Here is a 12195-nt window from a genome sequence, read left to right as displayed (position 1 = left end):
TGGTTAGACCCTTAGAGAATTCTTGGAATAAGATTCTTGGCAGAAAATACTAAACCTAAGCTACACTTCCCTTACTTCTTCCCTTGTACTAGACCTAGGTTAGGTACACCGGGGTAGGCGTATTTTAGAAGCACCAGTTGAGTACTTTTAGTCATTATTTATCACTGTATGTATTTTATGTATTCTCTCTTATTTTATATGGCTTAAAACCCATACCATGCTTTTACAGTACTACTTTATAATACCTTTCGTATTATATGTCTTATAATTTATAACCAGTATTACGACTGTATCCGTACATTTCTTATGCTTGAGAAAGAAGACTGTTCAATAAATACCTTTTATTGAAAACGCCCGTCTATTTTCTCAGCATCTCTGGTGAAACGAAGCATGCACGATTGACTGAGTAAAGTAGCTATCTATTGTTTCCGCGACTCTAGAGATTGATTTCTTATTCTTGGGAAACAAAGTGATCATGTTTATGCGGTTGTCAGAAACTAATCCCTTCTTGTGAATTCGAGAAAGTTTCTAGTGACCTCTGAGCCAGCTGGCACTCACAATTAAGTCTAATATATTCGGTAGAGACCATAGTCGACCTCAGTCCTACGTCTAAACTGCAGGATATATTATTCCAATGTGCAGAGCCTATTGGGAATATAGGAAATGCACTATACCATAGGTATCCCCATGAGCACCCCCCACCCCCCCGGAGTCCAAGGGGGCCTGCATCGGGCCCCCAAAGCAGACTTCGCATGCCTTTCCGTGGCGGCACAGAAAGGCATCCAATACAGCACATTGTAATATGGCTGGCGGTGTCACATAGACACCGCCACCCCATTGCAGCCTTTTCTGCCCCGGTCGCAAAGCGACCGGGGTGGAAATGCGGCGGAGGGTCTTTCCGCCTGCCGCGGACCCTCCAGCCATTCTAATATAGCGGGGGGTCATTTCTGCAGGTATGGGGGCAGATCGCCCCCACCGTGCCGGCGGTTGCTACCGCCGGCCCGGCGGGGGCGATCCGCCCGTCATCCTAATAGGGCCCTTAGATGGATTCTATTTTTTCCAAATCAGTGAAAGTCTCTGACAAGCTCAAAGACTACATTACTAGATATGAATACACTATCTGAACCCGCAACCGCCGGCCCGACGGGGGCAATCCGCCCGTCATCCTAATGGGGCCCTTAGATGAGTTCTATTTTTTCCAAATCAGTGAAAGTCTCTGACAAGCTCAACGACTACATTACTAGATTTGAATACACTATCTGAACCATGTTGAAGCTATTTCACAAGGTGCAACTATATCTGACAAATATGAGCCATTTTCCCATAAGATACACAGCCAGCTGAACCCTGATTTTATTTGTCACGGTGAGACCCAAGGACTGACAGTCAAAGGGTCAAAATAGTGACAATTTTATGCCACTTGATTAAATTTATTACTTCAATTGAGGGCATAATCACAAAACAATGACATGTCGTCACATTGTACTCTAAACTGGATTCAGCTTGGGCTATTTTTGTCTAGTCACTCGGATAGTCCCTCTCTGCACTGTTAGCGTGTATATTTCACTCATGAATGGTCTTTGATCATAGTGCTAATGTAGAATGAGGATGACAAAATAATGGTACACTTATAAGCTTGTCATATTTTCTTTGCTAATACAGACATTGATACTCTTCTAAGCCATTACATTTGTTTGACTTCTTTTTTTGGTTGGCCTACGGTATTCTTTTTTTACAATATATTGCAGTATGTGTACATAAGGTATAAATAATTGATTGTTTAGATCATTATGTATGGGTAGAAGATATAAGAGTTCTCTCCATATGGAATTATCATGTATAGTCAACACTGTACACCATATATCTCATTATTAGAAGTTAATCAAATGAATCCTTGTGGATCATTGTTTCCTCTCCTCTAATGTGTGGTGATATGAAAAGTGTTAACTGTAAAACTGAAGCTGGTATCCTGAGGTTTTACATGCATAATTCTTCAATTCTGTTTGATGACATATAGGTTCTATTACCAGCAATAGACCAAGATATTATTCAAACTCATATCCTTTTATGGTGTACAAAAATATTGTCCACACCAAGGGTCTCCAACCTTTTCTGTAATAAGAATTACCTGTGTTCAATAAAAATAACCCCGAGCTACTAATAATATTAGTGTTTTAATAGTGACTGTATCAGACAAGATTATATTAGTGGCCACCTCATGCAAGACTGTCAGCCGTGATCACCTCAGTGTATCAGGCAGAGTTTCCAGCAGTAATGCAAAACATCTTTATCAATTTAGAGTGCCTCTAGTTGGGTAATACATAACAGTCATCTGCAATACCTCTGGTATCAAGGCAATATGAATAATTAGTATCCTCAAAGCCGAATAATTAATCACTCAAAACCCAGCTTTAAATATATTATGGAAATTCAAAAATTTCCCCCCAAAAATCAGCTTTCAAGTTCTGAAAATACACACATTTTCATTTTCAATACACACTTTGCAGTATTGGTATACATATGTCAATTAAACCAAGCAAAATCTTAGTTTAGAAGTTTGGGCTGCAAACAGGGGAGCTACTTACAGGTAGCTGGAGAACTACCAGTAGCTCATAAGCTACCCATTGGAGAAGTGTGGTCCTCACTGTGTGAATAAAGCCCTAAACAATGTAAAACATACCCCTTCCATAAGTATTTAGATATCTTATCCTCTGTGGATAATAAACCTACACTTTATGTATCTTAATGTTTAGTTTCTTGCCTTAAAATATATGCTAACATCTCAGATATTTCTGAGAACATTAGATTTATTATTCAGATATAAGTTAATACTATATTTAAAATGAGATGCAAATGACAACTCAATTGTGCTGAGTTAAATGAAGATGGGTATACTTTAGCGCTACAATCCTGTGTGACCTATTTAGTACACCTCATTTGATTCCAATTGTAACTGTGACACAATGAATCCAGTGTGCACCATGCCTAGTAAATGTAATGAGTCTGAATTAGAACAAATGATATTAATCATTACAACACATCAGTTATTTGCTTAATATTAATCATTACAACACGTCAGTTGTTTGCTTAAGTTAAGGTATAATCCTTTTAAGGTAAACTCCAAAGCTCATGGGTAAGGAAGAAATAAGAGTGAAGATAAACACCTCCAGGGGCGATTCTACAGGACATATCACCCATATATAGGGTGTGGGCGGTGAGTGCCTCACTTCCCGACTCTGGATCTCTGTTGAGCAAGAGATTGGTGTGTAGGCACGGCAGGGCAGTCTAGGCACGGCAGGGCACCTGCAACAGGAGTAATGGTGCAGTACTGGCCGTACATAATACCGTAGCACTATATCCCTGTACCACAGGAAGCAGGAAATATTAACACATTTTTCTAAAGCTTTAGGTGGAAGAAATAGTGCTGGCAAATAAGTAATCATCATTGTCATGCGCAATTAATGTGATCCTACCTAGGAGTGTGACCAAGTCCCATAACCCAGGCCCAGTGTTGCACACTTTGGGCTCTTGAAAGAGAGAACAGTGTCCTGTGATGTTGAGATAAATAGCTGTGCTTAGGGGCCTGTATTGGCAGATGAACTGGGCCAAGGTTGCTGGTGGAGGTGGAACACCAGGGGAATGGGGTGGGGTGAAGTCTGAGTGTCAAAGGCGGGAGTTAGACTAGTTTGAAAACACAGGTTTTGGTAAGAAGATTGCTGGATGGGCCCCTGGGGCAGAGCATAAAAAGCCCTGAAAGAACAGTCATGATGAACTTCAACAGAATCAAAGGCAGTTTTGCAGTTACTGCACCAATCTGCCCCCAGGGGGTCAGAAAGACTGGAATTTTGTGGCAGGGAGGATGGTGGAAAATAACCTGGTGTCTAGTGGGCTTTCTGTCTTAATCTGCCGCCCAGGGAGGGCATAAAGACTGTAATTATGTGGCGGGGAAAATTCAAAGTTTCTAGTGGGCTTTCTGCCCCCCCCCCCCAGTGGGGCAGATTGGGGGCTCCTGCCCCAATCTTCCCCCCAGGGGGCCGAAAGACTGTTGGCACCCAAATTAATATGGGGAGCAACAGCCCTTGCCCAAGGGGCCCCTCCCCCCTACCTGGTGCCAAGAAGGGATCCACAAGGGACGGGTACCATTGGAAAGAGTAGATTCTCCCCTTTCCAACAACACCTCTCCTGACTTTCTACATGCTCAGGGGGCTGAGATAGTCTTCAAAGCCCATTGAAAGTGTCTCATTTCAGTTTTGGTTTCACTGAAATGACATCAGCGCGACGTGTACGCTGATCGTCATTTCAGGGATACCATACAAACAGCCAGGGAGCTGGAGAAGCTCAGCCCCAGCTCCCAAGGCTGTTGGTGGGGGGCCCGTACCAGAGGGATTTCAAATGCCATGTGCGAGGACGGCCGGGGGCCATCCTACGCACATGAGCACTGAGCGTCGGACGGCACCAAGCCATCCGATGCACCAAAGGGGTTAAATTATAGGTGTGTTGTTCTTTCATATGAAAGAGATAGGATGTTTGTAGACAGGAAGGATAAACAGAGAACCTGCAGTGCAAAATGAAACATTTCAAAAGCAACAAACAGTTAGTAATTTGTTGCAAAAAGATATTAAAATCAGTTTATATAAATTCGACTTTGTTTTTAAACCTGAACTGTCATTATACTCTGTGACCTGCCTTTCACCTTGGCTACTGGGAATGTCAGCAGGCATTTTGACATCACAACTTAACTGTAATAACTTAGCACAGTTGAGCAGTTACCTCATTTCGATTTTTCAAGTGACTATTCGACTTTAATAAGGAAATTGGAGACAGGCTTTTATAAAGAGAACGCAGGCTCCCAGGTATTACAAGGAAAATTGCTGATATAGTGCCAACCATACAATTCAACTGGTGCCATTTTTATGACTCTTAGAGGGCAGTTTCATGAGTGTTGTTGGGGCAATTTATGTTTTTGGTAGTACCTTCATGAATCATCAGGGTGTAGGTGTATGGCTTATCTAGGTAAAATGGAGAAAATGGCCTGTAAATATGTACCGTAGTGCCACTGCTTTTAAAAACACGGCCCAGAAATCAAAAGTCGTTTCCCTGGTCATCCTATGTAATAAAATTAGAGTAAATGTGCTTTGGTGTATACATTTGAAAGCCTGCTGTTAGTTTTGTTGTTGTTTATAATGGTATATGTTCTTCTGTGAAGGTTCTGCTTCGGTGTTTGTGTTTTCCCAAAATTGTTTTGCATTCTTGAAATAAGCTCTCAGCTAATTAATCATGTGGACTGATTATGTGGACCATAGAAGAGTTGGCATATCTGGCTACTGGTCGGGCCTGCTGTATCTTGACGACTGCAACCATAGTCCCATGTTTTTCAAGCATACTTCCTCATTGGGTGGGCAGTGCTTAATTTGTCCGGTTGGTTCCAGGTGGTGAGCACTAGCACTCATTTTTTGGGGAACAGGACTTATTTCATCTACAGACATTGAATCAAGGTAAGAGATCGAATGCCAGAAAAGGGTAAAACATAAAAGAGGAGATGGGAAAACAGTGTCAAAAGGAGAAAGCAAGGATGAGAAATAACCTGCAAGAATGCACTAAAGAGACATGGAGTGTATGGTGGTGGAAAAAAGAGGCATGAGGCGGAGTTGATTTTCATTGGTATTTGGCAACCCCATCATTTGGCAATGCTGGCAGGAGGTTCAGAAGAAAAACTTTGGGTTCCTGTACATATTTTAGTTTTAGAAATTAGGCACTTTATACAAGACTTTTCATGCAATTCTATCGATAAAATTAAAATACAAAAGCAAAATATATCTATTAAGTGTAATGCAACACAAAATGTTGGCACAAAAATTAACAGCATTTAACCTACCTAACACCCCTTTATATTGGTTTCCAATTGCAGCTGTTGTTGATGGCACATCAAGAGTATCTGAAAGGCAATATAGACTATTGATGTATTCAAATTGCTAGACACAGCTTTTGGTACAATATGTAAGATAGGGTGTTGTGGCAGAAATAAACTCTCATATTATATAGTCATGAGAAAGTAAATCCTCATAACAACAGAGCCATCGTCAGTGTAACACATTATTTAATAGCTTTTATATTTATCTTGGTCCGACCTGGCTTCATTTGAGAGAAGAGGAGGAACCCTACTCTAAGCAGAAAGCAGAACAACATAACAGCGAATAGCAACTAGAAGCAATTCTGTACACCACTATTGCCACTCTGACTGGTAGGTGAGTTGATACCTTACCCCAGAGTAGATTTGGAGCATTTGGCTGGATTAATGTAATTGTGATTTTGAGTGCTGTTAAAGATGTAAGTAGTTAACTCATGCAAGCAACCTAGTGGACAGGTGTTGCAGCACAAATTAAGGTATGCCATAATAATCATGGAGATGTAGCCATCTACATATCTCATGACAAGCATAAACACCAGCATGAGCTTATAGATGCCCTGTGGAAGTCTGTGTGGGTGGTTGTGGGTCTTTTGTTGCATTTCGGATGTCGAGCCTGTGGGCAGCAAGGAATACGACAGTGGTGAGTGAACTTGGGGCCCAATTATGAGTTGTGGCGGTCCCTGGAATACCAGACTGGGGTCCACCCGTCGTAATTCGAATACAGCTGTGGGGCCACCATAGGACTACCTCCTGGATCCTTGACCTGATGGTGGTGGCACAGCAGTCAGAGGCCATAAGATGCTGGTGGTGCAGCTGTTGCACCGCCAAATAAATTCTGAGTTTCCTCATCACCACAGTTTTTCATATTGGAGAGGCCGCCTTGAAAACAGTGGCAGTGAGTAAACTAAGGGGACCTACAGGGCCCCCTGGCGCCTCAGGGCCATGAGGATACATGCAGAGGGTCACATGATGTGCCCGCCTGTCTACATGCACACTCAGTTCCAGCACGGCATGGACTTAATAGTCCATGCCGTGCAGGAACTTGCTTTGGCATTCCCACTGCGCGTCTTTCTCAGGCTCACCACCTGGGGCCGCCAAAGCACTGCCTGCCAGACCAGGAGAAAACTCCTAATCTGGAAGGTGGTGTCAGTACAGTTTTGGCGGTGTGGGAGGGTGGTGGTGGTGTGGCCTGCCAAAGTCTTAACTAGGCCCATAGTCTTTACGATGTGTGTCAGCCTAATTTTCCCAAGGCTGTGGGGATTTGTGATGGGGGGATGGTCTCAGTGGCGTCACTGGGGTTGGTGTCACCCGGTGCGGGTAACTCATGGTGTCACCCCCTCACGACTTACCGCATGGACCACCTCTGTCGGAAATGTATGGTGCTAGGTACTGTCTTACTCCCTCTAGCTCCCTCTCTCTGTCTAGCTCCCTCTCTCTGTCTTACTCCCTCTAGCTCCCTCTGTGTCTCTCTCTCTCTCTGTCTTACTCCCTCTAGCTCCCTCTCTCTCTGCCTTACTCCCTCTAGCTCCCTCTCTCTCTGTCTTACTCCCTCTAGCTCCCTCTCTCTGTCTTGCTCCCTCTAGCTCCCTCTCTCCCTCTCTTACTCTTCTAGCTCCCTCTCTCTCTGTCTTACTCCCTCTCTCTCTGTCTTACTCCCTCTAGCTCCCTCTCTCTGTCTTACTCTCTCTAGCTCCCACTCTCTCTCTTACTCCCTCTAGCTCCCGCTCTCTCTCTTACTCCCTCTAGCTCCCTCTCTCTCTCTTACTCCCTCTAGCTCCCTCTCTCTCTGTCTTGCTCCCTCTAACTCCCTCTCTCTGTCTTACTCCCTCTAGCTTCCTCTCTCTCTGTCTTACTCCCTCTAGCCCCCTCTCTCTTACTCCCTCTAGCTCCCTCTCTCTCTCTTACTCCCTCTAGCTCTCTCTCTCTCTCTGTCTTACTCCCTCTAGCTCCCTCTCACTCCGTCTTGCTCCCTCTAGCTCCCTCTCTCTCTTACTCCCTCTAGCTCCCTCTCTCTGTCAAGAGCCCTCTAGCTCACTCTCTCTCTGTCTTACTCCCTCTCTCTGTCTTGCTCCTTCTCTCTCTGTCTTGCTCCCTCTAGCTCCCTCTGTCTCCCTCTCTCTGTCTTACTCCCTCTAGCTCTCTCTCTCTCTCTCTCTGTCTTACTCCCTCTAGCTCCATCTCTCTGTCTAGCTCCCTCTAGCTCCCTCTCTCTCTCTTACTCCCTCTAGCTCCCTCTCCCTCTGTCTTGCTCCCTCTCTCTCTATCTTAATCCCTCTAGCTCCCTCTCTCTGTCTAGCTCCCTCTCTCCCTGTCTTACTCCCTGTCTCCCTCTCTGTCTTACTCCCTCTAGCTCCCTCTCTCTCTGTCTTACTCCCTATAGCTCCCTCTCTCTCTGTCTTACTCCCTCTAGCTCCCTCTCTCCTACTCCCTCTAGCTCCCTCTCTGTCTTGCTCCCTCTAGCTCCCTCTCTATCTGTCTTGCTCCGCCTAGCTCCCTCTCTCTCTGTCTTACTCCCTCTAGCTCCCTCTCTCTCCGGCTTGGTCCCTCTAGCTCCCTCTCTCTGTCTTGCTCCCTCTAGCTCCCTCTCTCTCTCTTACTCCCTCTAGCTCCCTCTCTCTCTGTCTTGCTCGCTCTAGCTCCCTGTAGCTCCCTCTCTCTCTATCTTACTCCCTCTAGCTCCCTCTCTCTGTCTAGCTCCCTCTCTCGCTGTCTTACTCTCTCTAGCTCCCTCTCTCTCTGTCTTACTCCCTCTAGCTCCCTCTCTCTGTCTAGCTCCCTCTAGCTCCCTCTCTCTTGCTCCCTCTAGCTCCCTCTGTCTCCCTCTCTCTCGGTCTTACTCCCTCTAGCTCCCTCTCTCTGTGTCTTACTCCCTCTAGCTCCCTCTCTCTCTGTCGTACTCCCTCTAGCTCCTCTCTCTGTCTTCCTCCCTCTAGCTCCCTCTCTCTCTCCTACTCCCTCTAGCTCCCTCTCTCTGTCTTGCTCCCTCTAGCTCCCTCTCTCTCTCTTACTCCCTCTAGCTCCCTCTCTCTCTGTCTTGCTCGCTCGAGCTCCCTGTAGCTCCCTCTCTCTCTATCTTACTCCCTCTAGCTCCCTCTCTCTGTCTAGCTCCCTCTCTCGCTGTCTTACTCTCTCTAGCTCCCTCTCTCTCTGTCTTACTCCCTCTAGCTCCCTCTCTCTGTCTAGCTCCCTCTAGCTCCCTCTCTCTTGCTCCCTCTAGCTCCCTCTGTCTCCCTCTCTCTCGGTCTTACTCCCTCTAGCTCCCTCTCTCTGTGTCTTACTCCCTCTAGCTCCCTCTCTCTCTGTCGTACTCCCTCTAGCTCCTCTCTCTGTCTTCCTCCCTCTAGCTCCCTCTCTCTCTCTTACTCCCTCTAGCTCCCTCTCTCTCTGTCTTACTCCCTTTAGCTCCCTCTCTCTCTATCTTACTCCCTCTAGCTCGCTCTCTGTCTAGCTCCCTCTCTCTCTGTCTTGCTCCCTCTAGCTCCCTCTATCTCCCTCTCTCTCTGTCTTACTCCCTCTAGCTCTCTCTCTCTGTCTAGCTCCCTCAAGCTCCCTCTCTCTCTGTCTTACTCCCTCTAGCTCCCTCTGTCTCTGTCTAGCTCCCTCTGTCTCCCTCTCTCTCTGTCTTACTCCCTCTAGCTCCCTCTCTCTCTGTCTTACTCCCTCTAGCGCCCTCTCTCTCTGTCTTGATCCCTCTAGCTCCCTCTCTCTTATTCCCTCTAGCTCCCTCTCTCTCTGTCTTGCTCCCTCTCTCTCTGTCTTGCTCCCTCTAGCTCCCTCTCTCTCTATCGTACTCCCTCTAGCTCCCTCTCTCTGTCTAGCTCCCTCTCTCTCTCTCTGTCTTACTTCCTCTAGCTACCTCTGTCTCCCTCTCTCTGTCTTACTCCCTCTAGCTCCCTCTCTCTCTGTCTTTCTCACTCTAGCTCCCTCTCTCTCTGTCTTTCTCACTCTAACTCTCTCTCTCTCTCTCTGTCTTCTTACTCCCTCTAGCTCCCTCTCTCTCGCACATTAAACCCCGGGGTTTACACTCTCTGCCGCTTTCATGTGGTTTCTCTTTTAAAGCTTTTCAAGATGCAAAAAGAAATCTGTGTACAAGGCACCAGAGAGTTTGTAGATGTGAGAATTTTACGATATGAAACAGCTAAAGTAAAAGCTAATTTCCAAGCGGTTAATATCCCCCCTCCCCGGCCCCCCCTCTTTAGCACCGTGTCTTCTTCCATATAAATGGCGTCGGCCCCTCATTACTACACTTTTCAAACTTTAACTAATGAGAACATTTTAATTCGAATAGGTGAGAAATTATCTCTGTTCGCTTTTGTTTTTAAAGCGGATCGAGTCTCTCCGAGGCCTTCGGGTGCGGTGCAGGGGTGCCATGTACAGAGGCCTGCTGGGGGGGCGCAACCAGATGGTGTCACCCCCATGTGAGGGTGTCACCCGGTGCGGTCCGCACCCCCCGCACCCCCCTAGTGACGCCACTGGATGGTCTTTATCCTCCCGGTGACTGGGGCACTGACACAAAGGAGGGACTACTCTTAGAACTATGGCGGCCAAACTATGAGATGATTGGTGCAGGGCAAAGTGGAAAGGCTGCTACCTTAAACTATTTTATGTAAGTAACATTTCATATGGGGTAATCATTGAGGTGGAAGTCAACCTAATTGTACTGAAAGATCATGATCAAGGGTGAATAAATTACTTGTTGTCATTAAAAAAACATATTTAGAAATAGAAGGTGGATATTTCCCTTATTTAGTTTCCTTTGTTGTGTTGGAGAAAGTGACCTGCATAAGAACACATACTGACATAAAAGCAATAATAGTTGTTGCTTTAAATGGGACAAAAGTAGTTAGTTATATACGTTTTTTTAAGTAACTACTGTGGTTCTAGTGAGAAATAAGTGGCATATGATTAAACAAAGGATTTTTCAACATTGCAGCAGAATTTTCTGTGCCGCATCTAATGCCCCACTGGTTGAACACTATCAAACCCACACGCACACCACAGATGGCTTAGATTGACAGGTTATAGAAATAGTAAGACTTGACATTAGGGGTGGCAATCTGTCCGAATTCCATCTAAATAGATGGATTAAACACCTACAAAGTGTAAGGAACGGTCTCAATAAATATTCTGAACTTAATTTCATGGCTACTTTTTTATGTTGTTTTTTTTTTTAAACATTTTATTTCAGTTCAGCATAGTAAATCAAAGCATTCTCCATTACATCAAATTCCATTACATCGACCGCTATTCCTGTACAATGAGTCATACTAGCTATTTGGATAATCAGTGCGTCCCATCCTACCACTTCTACATCAGATTTTTGCTTTTCACCCCATCCAGTCTTACTATGGTGTCGTATTTCCGGACTGGGCCTTACTGCTTCCATTCCCATCATCCCAGGCTTGTGTCAGGGCTTGATTCTGTTTGTGGGGGTTCGCATATGTATCCTCTAAATTCGTTCCATTTCCCCCAGATCTTGGTCCATTTCCTGGGGCATCCCCTGTGTGTAAAAACTGCCCTTTCCTCCACCATTGACTCATCTAAGTCATTTCTCCAGTGCTGGTATGTGGGTATTACATCTGATCCCCAATTCCTTGCTATATTCCTTTTATCAATTGTCATCCTCAATGTAACCCAGTTTTGTAGTTGCAGGTTCAAGTCTGTTGGTTCCCACATGTGTAGGAGACATCTCCTTGGGTTTGGTAGGACCTCCACCCCTCCCACCTGTGACATCACATTCATAATTTTCTCCGAGTATATCTGTATCCGCGGGCATTCCCATAGTATATGGTAGAATGTACCTGGGAGTCCACAGTTTCGTACACACAGTGCGTCAGGTGCGCTGCCAATTTTATGTCGCGTGGTGAGAGAGTAGTATATGCGGTGGAGTATCTTTAGCTGTACTAGTTTAAGTTTGGATGGTTTTGCCCCTTCTCGTGGTGATGCCAATGCCTCCTGCCAGTCAGAGTCTTCCATGTGGCCCACGTCTGTCTGCCACGGTTCCCTTAGGGCCGTCGTTGGATCAGGTAAATTATTTATTATCTTCCGGTACGTTAGGGAAATAGCCTTTTTTGTCCATGTGGTCGGTGAGGAGTCTGTCCTCTAAGGGCGTGGTCTCTGGTAATTGTGTCTCTGGAGGAATGGCACTTGTAAGGGCATGTCTGATTTGGGTGTATCGAAACAGTTCGGTCCCTGCTAGTTCATATCTTTCCTGCAGTGTTGCAAAGGACACCACCTCCCCTTTTGACCATAGGTCCCCTATTTTGCTTATGCCAATGAGGTCCCAT

General features: G+C 45.4%; 1 protein-coding gene across 6 annotated transcripts in view; it reads right to left on the bottom strand.

Annotated features, from left to right (window-relative positions):
• Nucleotides 1–12195, bottom strand: part of LOC144819223 (uncharacterized) — a 278149-nt gene that overhangs the window by 68160 nt on the left and 197794 nt on the right. For 4 of the 6 annotated variants that reach the window (XM_078677218.1, XM_078677195.1, XM_078677204.1 and 1 more), the window contains exon 5: nt 5876–5935. The exons of the other annotated variants lie outside the window; for them this stretch is intronic. In XM_078677218.1, the coding sequence (XP_078533344.1) occupies nt 5876–5935 (60 nt within the window). The remainder of the gene's footprint in view (nt 1–5875; nt 5936–12195) is intronic. 6 annotated transcript variants of the gene reach the window in all.

Source organism: Lissotriton helveticus, chromosome 1_1, assembly GCF_964261635.1.
Source record: "Lissotriton helveticus chromosome 1_1, aLisHel1.1, whole genome shotgun sequence".
NCBI classification, from domain to species: domain Eukaryota; kingdom Metazoa; phylum Chordata; class Amphibia; order Caudata; family Salamandridae; genus Lissotriton; species Lissotriton helveticus.
Note: the sequence above shows the minus strand (reverse complement) of the source record. Positions and strands in the feature narration are given on the sequence as shown.